The sequence below is a fragment of the Chiloscyllium plagiosum genome, chromosome 22 (assembly GCF_004010195.1).
Source record: "Chiloscyllium plagiosum isolate BGI_BamShark_2017 chromosome 22, ASM401019v2, whole genome shotgun sequence".
Classification (NCBI taxonomy): Eukaryota; Metazoa; Chordata; class Chondrichthyes; order Orectolobiformes; family Hemiscylliidae; genus Chiloscyllium; species Chiloscyllium plagiosum.
In genome coordinates this window covers 47,138,920-47,155,352 of record NC_057731.1, presented here as the reverse complement: position 1 = coordinate 47,155,352, position 16,433 = coordinate 47,138,920, and the positions used below count along the sequence as shown (strand labels likewise).

General features: G+C 43.6%; 1 protein-coding gene across 1 annotated transcript in view; it reads right to left on the bottom strand.

Annotated features, from left to right (window-relative positions):
• LOC122560984 (ankyrin repeat domain-containing protein 2-like) overlaps window positions 1-16,433 on the bottom strand; it is a 34,533-nt gene that overhangs the window by 10,858 nt on the left and 7,242 nt on the right. The window contains exons 3-6 of the mRNA XM_043712227.1: window positions 13,934-14,083; window positions 6,721-6,828; window positions 3,437-3,535; window positions 2,089-2,187 (exon numbers count right to left, since the gene is read on the bottom strand). Coding sequence (XP_043568162.1) covers window positions 2,089-2,187; window positions 3,437-3,535; window positions 6,721-6,828; window positions 13,934-14,083 — 456 coding nt within the window. The remainder of the gene's footprint in view (window positions 1-2,088; window positions 2,188-3,436; window positions 3,536-6,720; window positions 6,829-13,933; window positions 14,084-16,433) is intronic.

The window sequence follows — 16,433 nt, the reverse complement described above, 5'->3', positions numbered from 1 at the left end:
CACACACCCTTACAGACACACACACTCCCACACGCACACATGCACCCCCTCACAGACTTAAGACACTCTGCACTCACTACACACACACATACACTTTCTCACACTCACAACCCCCAACCCAGACAGACATACACACACAGACAGACAAAGACCCACACACACACATATATTTTGTGGGTGAATTTGTACTTGCAGGGTTACATTGTTCTTTGCTCAAAAACTGCATGAATTTATGTAGAACTCTGTTATCTCACTTTTTAGATTAGATTCAATCTAAACATCAGGTCATAGACAGAGAACACAGGGGGCTAACACCTTCGTAAATGTAGGGGTATGGGTGGGTTTCGCTTCGGCGGGTCGGTGTGGACTTGTTGGGCCGAAGGGCCTGTTTCCACACTGTAATGTAATCTAATCTAATTGTTAACAGCTAACCTGAGAATGCAACTTTTAAAAAAAAAGTTTTGTGATTTACACAAGAAAAAGTGAAACTATCATGGTATTCTCACAGATGAAAGGCTTAACAGACAATCAGTTTTCCAATGTATAATTTCAGTTACATCACACTGTAAATTCTTGCTATAAATTCTGTGTGTTAGGATTGAGCCCTCCACTACCACCTGATGAAGGAGCGATGCTCCGAAAGCTAGTGTGCTCCCAATTAAACCTGTTGGACTATAACCTGGTGTTGTGTGATTTTTAACCCCAAAGGATGGCAGTGATGTTCCGTGGAAAATGGATCAGTTTTAGGGGGAAAATGAAACAGGCACCAAAATCCACACAGGAACAGTATATTAATAGTAGCCTCTAAGCAAAGAGAGAGTAACATGAACTGAGAATAGCGAGGATACTGAAAGCTCTTTCTTTCTTCTCTCAGTCTCAGAAGCTAATGGTAGTGTCAAAGCAATTTGCAAATGTCACCATTCACAGAGAAATCAAAAGTTTCACCGCTCCCAAGGGAACAGGGCAACAGTTAAATGTCAGGTTTCATGATCACTAATCAAGTTTACTAAGGATTTCAAACTGCCATCACCTTTAATTTCTTGTCCATATTGACACCATTCCCCCTTCTTTTTAAGCCTATTACCTGAGTGTGTGTGTGTGTGCGTGTGTGAGAGAGCATGTGAGTGTGCGCGTATGTGTGTATCTGATGGTAGTTTATCTCCCAGGGTAGTAGCTAATAAAATATATTTCACTCAAGAAAACATTGTAATTGGCTGCCTGTTTGTAAGCCTATTTACTAAGTTTGAGTTGAAATATGAAAGCCGTTTACTAAAATAAAAATTAAATAAATTTGTTGTGAATGACACAGGTGTGGTTGAAAAGAGAGGAGCCAATCTCTTCTCAGCATCAGGTTATAACACATTGAATCTGCTTCCACTACCCTTTCAGGCAGCTCCGTCCAGATCACAACAACCCACTGGTTGAAAGAGACCTGCCATTCTCACCTGGCTAGGTGGGGGAAGTGTTGCTAGTGCAGTGATAACGTCAACGCAGTATCATGAGATCCCTACGGTGTGGAAGTAGGCCATTCAGCCCATCAAGTCCACACCAGCCCTCCAAACGTCATCCCACCCCATCCCTGTAACCCTGCCTTTCGCACGTCCAACCCACACATCTTTGGATTGTGGGAGGAAACCCACATAGACACGGGGAGAACATGCAAACTCCACAGAGACAGTCACCTGAGGCTGGAATCAAACCCGAGTCCCGGGCATTGTGGGCAGCAGTGCTAACCACTGAGCCACTGTGCCACCCTTTACAATGTACTATAGTAATCCCCAACTCCAGCTGAATGTTCTGGGGGCCATGGTGAAGTTTGAATTCAATGATCAAAAACTTGACCTAATGGTTAACCATTCTCAATTTTTATCAAAATCTATCTGGTTTGCAAATAATTTAGGAAGAGATACCTGCTATCCTTACCTGGACTGGCTTACATGTTACTACAGACCTAGTGTACCTACTCTCTGCAATGGCCTAGCAAACCACTCAGTTCAAGGGATGAATAACCAACCCTGTCCTTGCTCCTGACTCCCATAGCCGTCTTCCTCTGCCCTTGCAGTCAGTGAAGGACCTGGGGACTCTTACCTTGTCAGTAACATTCACAGTAGCTCCTTTTCCCAGGAGGATCTTAAGCACCTCCAGTCTCCCTCCTCGGCAGGCCCAGTGAACAGCAGTGCAGTCAAGCTGAAAGGAGAGGACGAGTCGGGGATAAGGCAATGCTGCAAGAGTTTCAGCTTACTGGATCTCAAAAGGCCAACATATTAGAAATAGGTGAAATCACAGCTCAGTGCTGAAACAAACACTTGAGCTCAAAGAGGAAGATTAGTGCATTAAAATGTGACACCTATCCCATCAGAATCCATAAAACCATAAGAAAAGGAACAAATGTCGGCTATTCAACCCCGTGAGCCTTCTCTGACATTCAATAGGATCATGGTTGATCAAACTTTCCTCATATCCACTTTCCTGAATTTTCCCCGGGACCCTTGACTCCCCTATTGAACAAGAATCTATCTATCGCAGCCTTAAATATACATAGCTCTCTGCGGCAAAGAGTTCCAAAGACTCACAACCCTCTGAGAGAAGTAATTCCTCCTCATCTCAGTCTTAATCCCTGACCCTTTTCAGGATGAAGCAGCCCACATTTGATTGACACCACATCAACAAACATCCACTACCCCCACAACTAACGCTCAGTACTAGCAGTGTGTACGATCTACAAGATGCACTGCAGAAATTCACCAAAGATTCTCAGACAGCACCTTTCAAACCCTCAACCACTTCCATCTAGAAGGATAAGGATAGCAGATATATGGGAACACCACCGCCTGCAGGTTCCACCCCAAGCCGCTCACCATCCTGACACTTACTGCTGTTCCTTCAGTGTCACTGGGTCAAAATCCTGAAATACCGTCCTTAAGGACATGGTGGGCCTACCGACAGCACATGGACTGCAACGGTTCAAGAAGACAGCTCACCACCACCTTCAGAAGGACAACACAGGATGGGCAATAAATATTGTCCAAGCCAGTGATACCCGCATCCCATGAGTGAATTTTTAAAATTATACTCTCAAAGAATTGCACTTTATTCTGAATGGGTCTTCCTGAGGTTGACCCGTGACTGAATCCGTGTCCTGACACATCTATCTATAAACACGCGTTAATCAAGGCAACCTACAGCATTGAAGAGGCCATTCGCTCCATTGTAGTTAATTCTTGCTCTTTAAGAGAACTACTGAATTAATCCCACTCACCTTACACTTTCTCCATTACCTCTGTCAATTCCTCCTTTGCAAGGATTGATCTGACTGCCAAAATTGCTCAGTAGATCTGGCAACATCTGCGGAGCGCTAACATTTCGGATGCAATTGGACTATAACCTGGTGTCGTGTGACCTTGTCTCTCACGGCAGAATGGAAGGAAACGCTCACCCTATCCTTGAAGTCCACAGTGGCTCCCGCTTCAAGAAGTTTGGTTACAATATCGGTGTGACCTTCTAGAGAAGCTCTATGCAGGGCAGTCCGCTTAAACTATGGAGACAAATACATGAAAGAACCCACAGTCAGGCCAGAATGCTGGAGACTGAGTACAAATCATTTGTTGTGCGATAGAGATCCGCATTTGGACCACAATCGAGTGTAACAAATTGCAAAGCTAGTTTGAGGGATGATTCATGCCCATTTATACTTTGAGTGTGGGCAATACAGACCAGACTGCAATAAGGTTGCATCTCAAGTTGTCCCTAAGCAGTGATTACTTCTACAAAAAATTAGTGCATGGCCAATTCAGAGATTCTGTGAGTCCAGATGGGCCAATGGGCTGAGAAGTGGCAGATGGATTTTAGTTCAGATAAATGCAAGGTGCTGCACTTTGGGAAAGCAAATCTTAGCAGGACTTATACACTTAATGGTAAGGTCAGAGGGAGTGTTACTGAACAAAGAAATCTTGGAGTGCAAGTTCATAGCTCCTTGAAAGTGGAGTCGCGGTAGATAGGATAGTGAAGGAGGCGTTGGAATGCTTTCCTTTATTGGTCAAAGCATTGAGTACAGGAGTTGGGATGTCACGTTGTGGCTGTACAGGACATTGGTTAGGCCACTTTTGGAATATTGTGTGCAATTCGGATCTCCTTCCTATCGGAAGGATGTTGTGAAACTTGAAAGGGTTCAGTAAAGATTTACAAGGATGTTGCCAGGGTTGGAGGATTTGAGCTATAGGGAGAGGTTGAGTAGGCTGGGGCTATTTTTCCTGGAGCATCAGAGGCTGAGGGGTGACCTTATAGAGGTTTATAAAATCATGAGGGGCATGGATAGGATAAATAGATAAAGTCTCTTCCCTGGGGTGGGGGAGTTCAGAACTAGAGGGCATAGGTTTAGGGTGAGAGGGGAAAGTTATAAAAGAGACCTAAGGGCAACATTTTCACACAGAGAGTGGTGCATGTATGGAATGAGCTGCCAGAGGAAGTGGTGGAGGCTGGTACAATTACAGCATTTAAAAGGCACCTGGACGGGTATGTGAATAAGAAGGATTTGGAGGGATATGGGCTGGATGCTGGCAGGTGGGACTTAATTGGGTTGAGATATCTGGTTGGCATGGATGGGTTGGACCAAAGGGTCTGTTTCCATGCTATACATCTCTACGACTCTATGACTCTACAGCAGGCAAAGAAAGACTACAACCACACGTGGTATTTGGATGGATGTAATCTGAAGGTGATTTGTGGGGAATGTGGGTATTTTTGACAAATGCGACAGCTTTTCCAAGTTCAGTTTTTTCTGATGCTAACTTACTTCAATTTCCTGTTGAATCCGATACCACTATCCCCACCACACTCTACCCAGTTGCCTCAACAACACCACGTCAATGAGAAGCAGGGCAGTCAATTCCTCAACAAATGTTACAAAAAAGAATAGATTATTTGCTCTTTTTCACACGGCTGCTCATGGGAGCTTACTGGAATTTCTGTATCACAGCTGTGACTGCTGCACACTTCAAAACCAATTCGCCAGCTGTAAACATTGTAAGCTCCACAACATGACCTCCCAACTCCTGTACTCTATGCTTTGACCAATAAAGGAAAGCATTCCAAACGCTCCCTTCACTATCCTATCTACCGCGACTCTACTTTCAAGGAGCTATGAACCTGCACTCCAAGGTTTCTTTTCACTACGTCTCTGTGAGGTGCCTTGTGATGGTTTTCTACGCTATCAGGTGCTAGGTAAATGCAGGTTGTTGTGTCAGCAAAGAAGGGCATTGCGACCAAACATGCTTATGCCCTTAAATGGCCTCACCCTTCTTCATAATCTCCACCAGCCCCATGACTTTCCAAAGTCCCAGCGCCCCTCCAATTCCAGTCTCTCGCATATTGGCCGTTATCCTTGCCCCAACATTGGCTGCCATGCCTTCAGCTGCTTGGACCCTAACTCTACCCATGCCTCCCTGGCCCCCTATCTCTCTCCCTATTCCTTGGGGAAATAGTGATGTCGTGGTTATATCACCAGACTGGTCATTCCAAACCCACAGGCAAATGTCCTGAGGACAAGAAGTTTGATTGGTGGATGGTGACATCTGAAATCTATAAAAAGCAAAGCTAGCTTAGTGGTGACCTAGGTTCTGCGTACACTTTCCTCATGTTCACCTCTGACGTCTGTGCATGATAGCAGCTTCGAGAACTGGAATCCGTCATCACAGCGACCAACATATCCGGGTGACCATGTAGCTTAAAGGGAATACAGATGGCGAGTGTATAACCACCGTCAATTATCGTAAAATTAAGCCATTCAATTCAGCAGTGTCCTTTCAGAAGGAAATCTGCAGGCCTTACCCAGACCCACAACAATGTGACTGTCTCTTAACTGCTCATTGAGCACTTAGGAATGGCCAATATATGCTGTCACAGCCAGTGACACTCACATCTTATGAACAAGAACAAAAATGCTTCCTTAAACCAACTTCCACAATGAAGTTTACCATCTGTCCTAACATGGCACTTGCCTGGATGGTGCAGCACCAACAATACTCAAGGAGTTTGACACCATCCAGGACAAAGCAGCCCACACTTGGTTGGCACCAAATCCACAAGCATCCACTCCCTCCACCACCGACACTCAGTAGCAGCAGTGTGTGCTGTCTCCAAGATGCGGAAATTCAGAAAGGCTCCTTAGACAGTACCTTCTAAACCCATGACCACTCCCATCTAGAAGGATAAGGGCAGCAGATACATGGGAACACCATCACCTGCAAGATCCCAACCAAACCATTCGCTATCTTGTCTTGGAAATATACCACCATTCCTTCACTGTCACTGGGTTAACATCCTGGAATTCCCTCACCAAGGTGGGTCTACCTACAACAAATGGACTGCTATAGTTCAAGAAGGCAGCTCACCAATCCCTTCTCAAGGACAACTTGGGATTGGCAATACGTGCTGGCCTGCCAGTGACATCCCATGAATGCACTGTGTGGTATTTAGCTTGTTAATGCAACTGTGATTGAGATGTTCAATTGCATTGTAGGTGCTACATGAATGCAAGCTATTGTCATTGTGATTAATCAGCTGACATTCATGAGCTGAACATTGCACAGATATAATGAGACCCTGCTGGAATGATTCTGAGCTGAGGCCAGGAATAGTGGAGCTGTTAGAATGAGATCCAAAACAAGACACAGGACAAATCAGTCGGGGAAACAGACTGAGGAGATGCATTTTTGCACTGACCTCATCACAGGCATCAGGGCAGCATCCATCCGTCAGGTACTTCTCGATGATCTTAATCTTTCCTTGCACCGCAGCACTCAAAAACACTGGCACCTCAACTGGACCAGTCTGAAAATACATAATCATTCTCAAAGCTTGGGTCTAGCAATCAGAATCCTTCTCAAACAGAATCCCACCACCCTTCTCCAGACGACAGTCACATCGCTGGGACTCTCCGTACACGCTACACAGGCAGAAAGTAATGCACCAAACGATTTAATTCATAGAATCCCTGCAGTGTGGGAACAGACCATTCGGCCAACCAAGTCCACACCGACCCACAGAAGAGCGTCCCACCCAGACCCACCTCCACCCCGTAACCCTGCATTCCCCATCACTATCCCACCTAGCCTGTACATCCTTCGACATTATGGTACAATTGAACTTGATCAATTCACCTGATTCGCGCTTCTTTCGACTGTGGGAGGAAACCGGAGGACCCGGAGGAAACCTACACAGACACGGGGAGAATGTGCAAATGCCACACAGTCACCCTGAGGGTGGAATTGAACCAGGGTCCCTGGCGCTGAGAGGCAGCAGTACTAACCACTGAGATACCATGCCACCCAAAAGAGGAGTTGAGGTTTGAGGCAGATCATAGATCATAGAATCCCTACAGTGTGAAAACAGGCCCTTCGGCCCAACGAGGCCACACCGACCCTCAGAAGAGTAACCCGCGTGGATCCATTCCCCTATCCTAGTACTCTACATTTATCCCTGACTAATGCACCTAACCTACATATCCCCTGAACACCATGGGCAATTCAGCATGGCCAATTCACCTAACAACTCACTCAGCCATGATCTTATTGGATGGTGAGGCAGGCTTGAGGGGACAGATGGCCCTCATCCTTTTGGTCTTATGGATTGGCTCAGTCACTTTATAAGTTTTGCAAAAAGTGAATAAGACCAAACTGCAAGAATTAGCAGAGAAGCTGGAATTGGAACTGCCTGCTTTTGTGATGAAAGGAGAGATAATTACAGCAGTAGCTCAGTATTTAAACTTGTTGGAAAAACCATCAGAATCTATAGCAATGGCTAGGATTCAATTGCAAATGAAGCAGCTTGAGTTAGGGGCGAGAGATAAGGAAAGGGCAGCAGAAATGAAACTGTTTGAGTTACGATTAAAAACAGAAGAGAGGGAAAGAGAGAGAGCAGCAGAACAGACAGAAAAAGAGAGAGCAGCAGAAGAGAGGGAAAAACAGCGCAGCAGAACAGAGAGAAAAAGAGAGCAGTAGAAGAGAGGGAAAAACAGAGGGCTTGAACTTCAAAAACTGACACTTAAAAAGGAAAGTCAGCTTGAAAGGCTGGAGATAAAGGCTGAGGGTAGGCTCACTGAGGAAGGAGTGTAAACCCATGTGGAAGAGCAGAGAGTTAAAACAGCAAGGTTAGCAGCTGAAGGGGCTGATGATTATGAGCTGGTCCTTAAAACATGGTTTGGCTTCCAGAATCAATTTCAGTCCATGAGGGATAGAAATTGGAGGCAAAGAGAAATCCTCACGTGGAAAGGGAAAGGTAGATCTCAGTGAAGGTCATAAGGATAATTTACCACAGGGTAAAAAAGAAACCCTTGACGGGGACAAAGATGTCAAAAAGCTCTGGTGTTTTCAGTGTAATAAAGTGGGTCACACAAAATCACAGTGTTAGTGGGCTAGGAGAAAGTCAGATGTAGGAAAATCAGACAAGCCTGGAAGTTTTATTGGACTAGTAACAAAAAGCACAAGGGAAGTTAGACAACTGACTCAGAGTGTACAAGATGATCAGAGGTAGATTAAGGAAGAAGTGACAGATCTGCTTAAAAAATATATGTCAGGGTAAAGTTTATTATCATAGGCCAGGAGTAATAGGTAAAGAGGTTATAATATTAAGGGACACAGATCCTCTCAGTCAGTAATGCTGAGGGATGAGGAGATATGTACTCCTGAGGGACTATTGCCAAAAGAGGTGCTGGTAACAGGAATTCATGGTGAGACAAAAAGTGATCAATTATGTAAAGTGAGGCCAGAGCGTCCAGAGAAGAGTGGAGAATTTGTGGTACGACAAACTCTCAGCTCCAGGAACACAGTTTGTCCTTGCAAATGATATCGTTGATTCACCTGTAGGAGTGCTGCTTACTCTAGTTGAAAAGCCAGTGGAGACACAGGCAACTAAAGGCCTGGAGAATGTTTATCCAGGAACTTTCCCTGATTGTGTGATCACAACATCACAGAGGCACAAGTTGATGCTGGAGGGATTGAAAGGCACAAATAAAGAAGATGACATAGTGTTATCCGAAACTTTCTTTGATCAGATAAGTGGAACACAGAAGGAGCAAATAGGTAAACTTGCAAGTATCTTTAGCTCTGTGAAGCTGATGGAATTATAGCAGAAAGATGAGAACTTAAAACAGTTATTTCAAAGGGCATTTACAGAGAAGGAGAGTAAATGCATCCCTGTGTGTTATTACTTAACAGTTGATGTCTTAATGAGGAAATGGAGACCATCACACATTCAAGCAGATGAGAAATGGGTAGGCATTCATCAAATGTTTTTGGCAGTAGGGTTTGGAAAGGAGGTACAGTGAGTGGCACATGAGCTACCACTTGAAGGTCATTTAAGGGTGAAATACAAAGACATTTTTACTGGGCTGGATTACATAAAGATGTAGTTGAAGTTTGCCAGACACATCATACATGCCAGCTAATCGGAATACCACAGGCAGTAATAAAACCTGCATCTTTAATACCTATTCCAGCATTTGAGGAACCATTAACAAGAGTCTTGATTGATTGCATAGGTCCCTTACCTCAAACAAAAAGTGGGAATAAGTATTTATTAACAATAATGGATGTGTTGACGAGATTTCCACAGGCAATCCCATTATGTAATATCACAGCTAAAAGGGTTATTGAAGAATTACTTACATTTTACTAAAAACAGACTGCCAATAGAGATCCAGTAAGATCAAGGATCAAACTTCACATCCAAATTATTCAAGGAGGTCATGGATAACTTGGGAATAAAGCAATTCAAATCTACTGTGTACCATTCAGAATTGCAGGGAGCGCTAGAGAGATGGCATCAAACACTAAAGACCATGTTGAGGGCTTATGGTCAGGATTATCCAGGTGATTGGGATACTTTTTGCGATCAGAGGTGCACTGAATGAATTGACCAAATTCAGTCCGTTTGAATTAAATTTTGGGCATGATGTAAGAGGGCCGTTAAAATTGATTAAGGAGAAATTAATAAGTCAGAATTCAGAGACCACTCATTTGGACTATGTGTCAAATATTACAGAATGATTAAATAGAGCTGGAGAGTTGGTTAGACAGCATTTAAAAGTTTCACAGTAGACAATGAAACAGGAAGTGGATATGAAATCACAAATTCGCAAGTTTGCAATTGGGGATAAGGTATTAATGTTACTTGCAGCCACAGGTGAGCAAGTTTTAGTGGACCTTATCAAATCAAGAGGAAATTGAGTGAGGTGGACTACTTGATAAAGACTCACAGAGTATGTCATTTGAATGTGTTTAAAAGGTAATTTGATAGGGAAGGAAAGCAAGAGGAGAAGGTGTTAATGATGACAGCACAGAAGGAAGAACCAAATTCAGAGCATTCTGAATTGGATATTCCTCAAATCAATTTGAACAATGAGGAAGTTGTCAAAAATTGGGATAAATTATTGAGTTACCTTCCACAAGAAAATCAAAATGGCCTGAAAGAGTTTTTACTATCACATGGGGAGATATGCGGAAATAAACTAGGAAGTACTAACCTAATTGTACATGATGTAGATATAGGAGATGGTGTTCCGATTAAGCAATGTCCTTATAGGCATAACCCTCTAAAGTTGGCACCGGTTCAGAAGGAGATAGAGCACATGCTCCAAGATGGCATAATCGAAGTGAGTTACAGTGACTGGATCTCACCCATAGTCATGGTGCCAAAGCCAGACGGTACCCAACGGTTATGTGTGGGCTATCACAAAGTCAACGCCGTTACAAAGACTGATGCATATCCAATTCCACGGTTGGAAGACTGTGTCGAAAAAGTTGGACAAGCAACTTACATTTCTAAGTTGGACTTGTTCAGAGGCTGCTGACAAGTACCTCTGTCAGAGAGAGCAAAGGCAAGTTTGGCTTTCTTATTTCCAAATGGACTATATCAGGCAAAGTCATGCCATTTGGTATGAAAAACATTCTGGCCACATTTCAGAGACTGACTAATGAGGTCATTGCCAGATTAGCCAACTGTGTGGTGTATATTGATGACCTGGTGATTTTTAGTCACGCATGGAAGGAACATTTACAGCATTTATCTGACTTTTTGATTGACTTTGGAAGGCCGACTTGGTGGTAAACCTGGCTAAAAGTGAATTTACCAAAGCCCAAGTCACCTTCCTGGGCCATGTTATTAGACATGGACAAATGGCCCCACGAGATGCGAAAATGAAAGTAATTTCCCACACTGTCGATGATAAAAGCAACTCTACGGTTCCTGGAATTGAGTGGATTTTACCGAAAGTTTATGCAGAACTTTAGCAGTGTGGCTGCTCCACTCACCGAATTGTTAAAAAAGGGCAAGAAGTTTCAGTGGACAGCAGACAGTCAAAAGGCATTTGACAGCCCAAAAGCTGTGTTAACCACTGCCCCAGTACTAGCTACCCGGATTACATGAAATCATTCGATGCCAGTGATGTGGGTGTCGGTGCAATGCTCCTGCAGGAGGATGACAAGGAATAGAAAGACCCATCGGGTATTTTTCCAGGAAGTTGAATGTTCATCAACAGAAATATTCAACGGTGGAGAAAGAGACTTTAAGCTTGGTGTTTATATTACAGCAATGCATCTGAGACAATCGTTAACACTGATCACAACCCATTGACATTTGGGGGAAAACTTAAGGACAAAAATGCCAGACTGTTTAGATGGAGCTTGTTGTTGTAGCCATTCAATTTGACAATTGGGATGTGGCAAGTCGTGAAAATGTGATTGCTGATGTGATATTGAGACTCGAATGAGATACGGAGGTGTTCAGTAGTAGATGTGCCGTGGCTGAATTTGCATATTTATAGTTAGAATAGTGTATGTGTGTGTTTAGACTACTAACCGGGGTTTTGGAGGGTTAAAAATGAAGCCATCTCTTGGTATTGATGGTTCTTTTTTTTAAAGGGGGAGGTGTCACAAAGCTAGCTCCTTTTTTTCTAAAAGTTGTTCCTTGGCTCAAGGAGTCTCTGCCCTTGATTTTTTTCAGAGGGGTAATAAACCAGGCCGGGGTCCGATCATTCTGGTTTGGTACAGAGATGAAAAGGATTTTGAGAGGCCTTTTGTTTATATGTAAACAGATGAGACTTCAGGCCAAAGAGGTCATGGTTTAGAAATGACTGTACAATGAAACGGGAGTGGTCAGCTCTCTAGCTGAGCTGAGCAGTTTAGTTCAGTCCAGAACTGGTTGAAAGTTCGACAGTGAGATATTGTGGAAACTCTCTCTCTCCTTCTAATTTCAACCTGTAAGCATCTGACCCATTTTTGTACTGTGTTTTAAATGGAGTTTGCTTATTGGGACTGTTGTATATATTTGGAACAGCATACTTAAGTCTAGTTTGGATAGACTGAGTTCTGTAGGGGTTCTATATTCTGTTCTTTGTGTTCCATTGTGTAATTTTGTGAATAGATTTTTTTGTCTGTTTTAAACCTGTTGGTCAACCTCGCTAACTTAATCCGGGTAATTTTACTGTACACTTACCGAAACAGATTGCAAAGTTATGGTCTGGGCTGTCTGATTAAGAATGTTTTGAGTGATCTGGCCTAGTCCATAACACTGTTTTGTCGAACAGCAGGCCAGTTCTAATTATTGTATAACATTGTGGGATATAGGTAAAGTACTGTTACTTCTGCAATTATAATTACTTATGCAAGGTAAGTGAACTCAGACCAGTGTATAATTGTTTCAACCAAGAGCTGAGTCAACAAGAATGAAAACTATGTGAAGGAAATATATAATTGTTTTTGTATTAGCTAAAATGTGCACACAAGAATGAAACGTGCCTGCAAACAATGGTAGATGTTACAGACAAATAGTGGAGTAGTGAACCCTATATAAGATATGTACTTGCTAAACTCTGGGTGCCCTATTCCAGGCACCACACTTGCAAGCGTATAATAAACACACTGATTGCTTCAGATCTTGTCTCGGACTGAAATTATTGAAGTGAGTGAGCTTCATTTCTCACAACATCAATGTCCAAAGATGTGCAGTTTTGGTGCATTGGCCATGTTTAATTGCCCATAGCATCCAGAGATGTGCAGGCTGGATGGATTAACCATGGAAAGTGCAGGATAACAGGGATAGACTCGGGGGGTGGGTCTGGGTGAGATGCTCTGTGGAGGGTTGGTGTGGATTCGATGGGCTGCATGGCCTGCTTCCTCACTGTAGGGATTCTAGGATTCTATTCTGTGATCAATCTGTCAATCAACATCACTCAAAAGCAGAATGTCTGGCCATTCATTACGTGGCTCTGTGTGGGAGCTTCCTGCATGTAAATTATTGGCCATGTCAACCGTGATGCCCTTTCGTAGGTCAGAAAATACTTTGAGATGGCTGGAATCCATGAAAGGCACTAAATAAATGCAAGTCTGACACTCCTTCAGTCATAAATTCCACCCCCTCTGATGGTTTGCCACATATACGCCCCTCATGATTAAAACAGTAGAAAGAGTAAAGGGAGCTTTGCTTTGTATCTAATCCTGTTCTGCATCCTGTCCCCTCTCTTCCTCACGAGCCAGAAGTGATGATAATCCACAATATTTAGCAACTTGCCCTAACTCTAATCTTGAAGCTTTCCTGAACCTATTTGGCAGAGGTGGGTACTGCAGATGCTGGAGATTATAGTCTAGATTAGAGTGGTGCTGGAAAAACACAGCAGGCCAGGCAGCATCCGAGGAGCAGGAAAATCAACGTTTCGGGCAAAAGCCCTTCATCAGGATCTTGATGAAGGGCTTTTGCCCGCAACATCGATGTTCCTGCTCCTCGGATGCTGCCTGGCCTGCTGTGCTTTTCCAGCACCCCTTCCTCCTATTTGGCTACAGGTAATGATTGATGTCACCTCAACAAACTGGAGGACTGACATTGGGAGTGTTAAGATTTCATTCACTAGTAATTTTTGAGCTTTGTTAAACTATCCACTTACAATTTCCTCCGGTTCCTTCTCCGGTTCTGGAGCTGGGATTTTCTTCTTGTTCTTCTTTCTCTTTCGAAGCTGAATTAAATTTTCGATTCCTCCGAGATCGATTATTTCTTGACGCAAGTCCCTCGAAGTCTTTCTCACTCTTTCTTCACCCTGTGATGTTATTGAAGAAGAACAGAACAATCATCAGAGTGACCTTGGCTGTCATTCCCAGCTCCCAGTCTCCACAGCAAAATGCACCTTAACCTTGGATGGGAAACAAGGAGATGGGGTCTACCAACTGCATACGGGAAAGTGAGTGGAGAAGGGATCAAGAGAGAAAGCGGGGAATAAGAAAGGGAAATAAAAAGGAGTAAAGGATTTTGACTACTTTGGATGGAACAGTGTAGAGGGAACCTTACTCTGGAACTAATTGCATGTTACACCTGTTCTCGGAGTATTTGATGAGAAGGCATAGAGAGAGCTTTACTCTGGATCTAACTGCATGTTGTACCTGTTCTGGGAGTATTTAATTTGTATCTAACCGCACTCTGTACCTGTCCAGAGAGTGTTTGATGAGACAGTGTTGAGATGGCTTTACTCTGTATCTAACTCCATGTTGCACCTGTTCTGGAAATGTTTGATGAGGAAACGTACAGAGAGCTTTACTCTGAATCTAACCCCACGCTGCACCTGTCCTGGGAGTATTTGATGGGAACAATGTGGAGGGAGCTTTGTTTTTAGTTTAAAAGAACAGGGGGAGTTTTGCTTTCAGGTTTAAAGAGTAAAGAGAGTATTAAATTCAATTTAAGAGAGTAGAGGGAGCTTTACTCTGAATCTGACCCCATGCTGTACCTGTCCTGGGAGAACTTGATAGGGACAGTGGAGACAGAGTATCACTCTCTACCTCCATGTCGAGGGATATTCTGTTTTAAAAAGGTAGAGGGAGCTTTTACTCTGTATCTAGCCCCCTGCAGTTCTGTCCTGGAAGTGTTTGATGGGGTCAGTATTGCAGGAACTCTCCTTTCAGTCTAAAGGAGTAGAGGGAGCTTTACTCTGTATTTAAGACCATGCCATCAGTGTCATGTGAGCGTTTCACAGAGACAGTATAGAGAGAATGTTACTTTCAGCTTGCTTTCAATTCAAAAGAGTATAGGGAGCTTTACTCTGTATCTAACACCATGCTATACCTGTCCTGGGAATGGTTCATTAGGACAGTGTAGGGAGAGCTTAACTTTCAGTTTAAAGGCGTAGAAGGATCTTTACTTGGTATATAACCCTGTGCTGCACCTGTCCTCGATGTATTTGATGGGGACAGTGTAGAGGAGACTTTAACTCATGGTTAAAACAGTAGAAAGAGTAAAGAGAGCTTTACTCTGTATCTAATCCAGTTCTGTACCTGTCCTCCAAGTGTTTGAGGGGGACAGTGGAAGTGGAGTGTCACTCTGTATCTAAGCCCATGCCTGGAAAGCACTCGGAACTGAAACCCCAGCCAAAGAAACAAAACCTGCCCCATTCTCCAGCTCTGTCATTCTCGATTGAAGAGGAGAATGTGTGAAGATAGAAATGCTGAGCATTTCTGCTCCCGTTAGGTCCCTCTGGTTGACTGACTATGTAAATGTCACCTTGGACAAATAAACCTTCAGGGAGCTATGGTGACAGCTGACATTTCAGGTATTAATCCATCAATGCCAAGCCTCCACGGCTCTCACGATGAGCTTATTTAAAATCGGTATTTGACATGCCACACTCAGAGGTTTGTAACATGTGCCAGAAACAAAACTCTCGGGAGTTCTTTGTCACGTCCTGGCACCAGCCCAGCTTTGTTCTGGTCACTGAAAGTTTCACTGTCCTTGGAAAACTTTATTTCCTTCGTCATGAATACAGAGGCTAGCTCAGGATTATGAGCTGCTTATCTCAGACTGAGGTGAGAGAAAATCTCTTCACTCGGAAAGTTGTAAATCTTTGCAATGCTTAACCCCCGAGATCAATCGATTATTGGAAACAGAGGAATTTAGGGATAACTTGGCAAAGTGGGATTGAAGTGAAAGATCATTCTCTCCACCAGATATCTCTCAGAGGGCTGAGTCGTGTTACCTACTCGTGCTGTTGTAACTCGTACGCTTTTGAAAATTATTGTAATCCCCTCAAACGGGGAGAGGTCAGTGCTGAGGAGTAAACGGGGAGAGGTCAGTGCTGAGGAGTAAACGGGGAGAGGTCAGTGCTGAGGAGTTGGAACAAGGAGTCATAGAGTCACAGAGATGTACAGCACAGAAACAGACCCCTTGGCCCAACTTGTCCATGCCGACCAGATATCCCAAACTAATCTAGCCCTATTTGCCAGCATTTAGCACATATTCCTCTAAACCCTTCCTTTTAAATGCTGTAATTGTACCAGCCTCCACCACTTCCTCTGGCAGCTCTCATTCCACACATTTTGACATACCAGGTGTCAGCTGTTCCCACTCGGGCAAAGTGACCGTGGTGCTGTTGGATTATCGTCAAAACCTCAGTTTTGTTCATA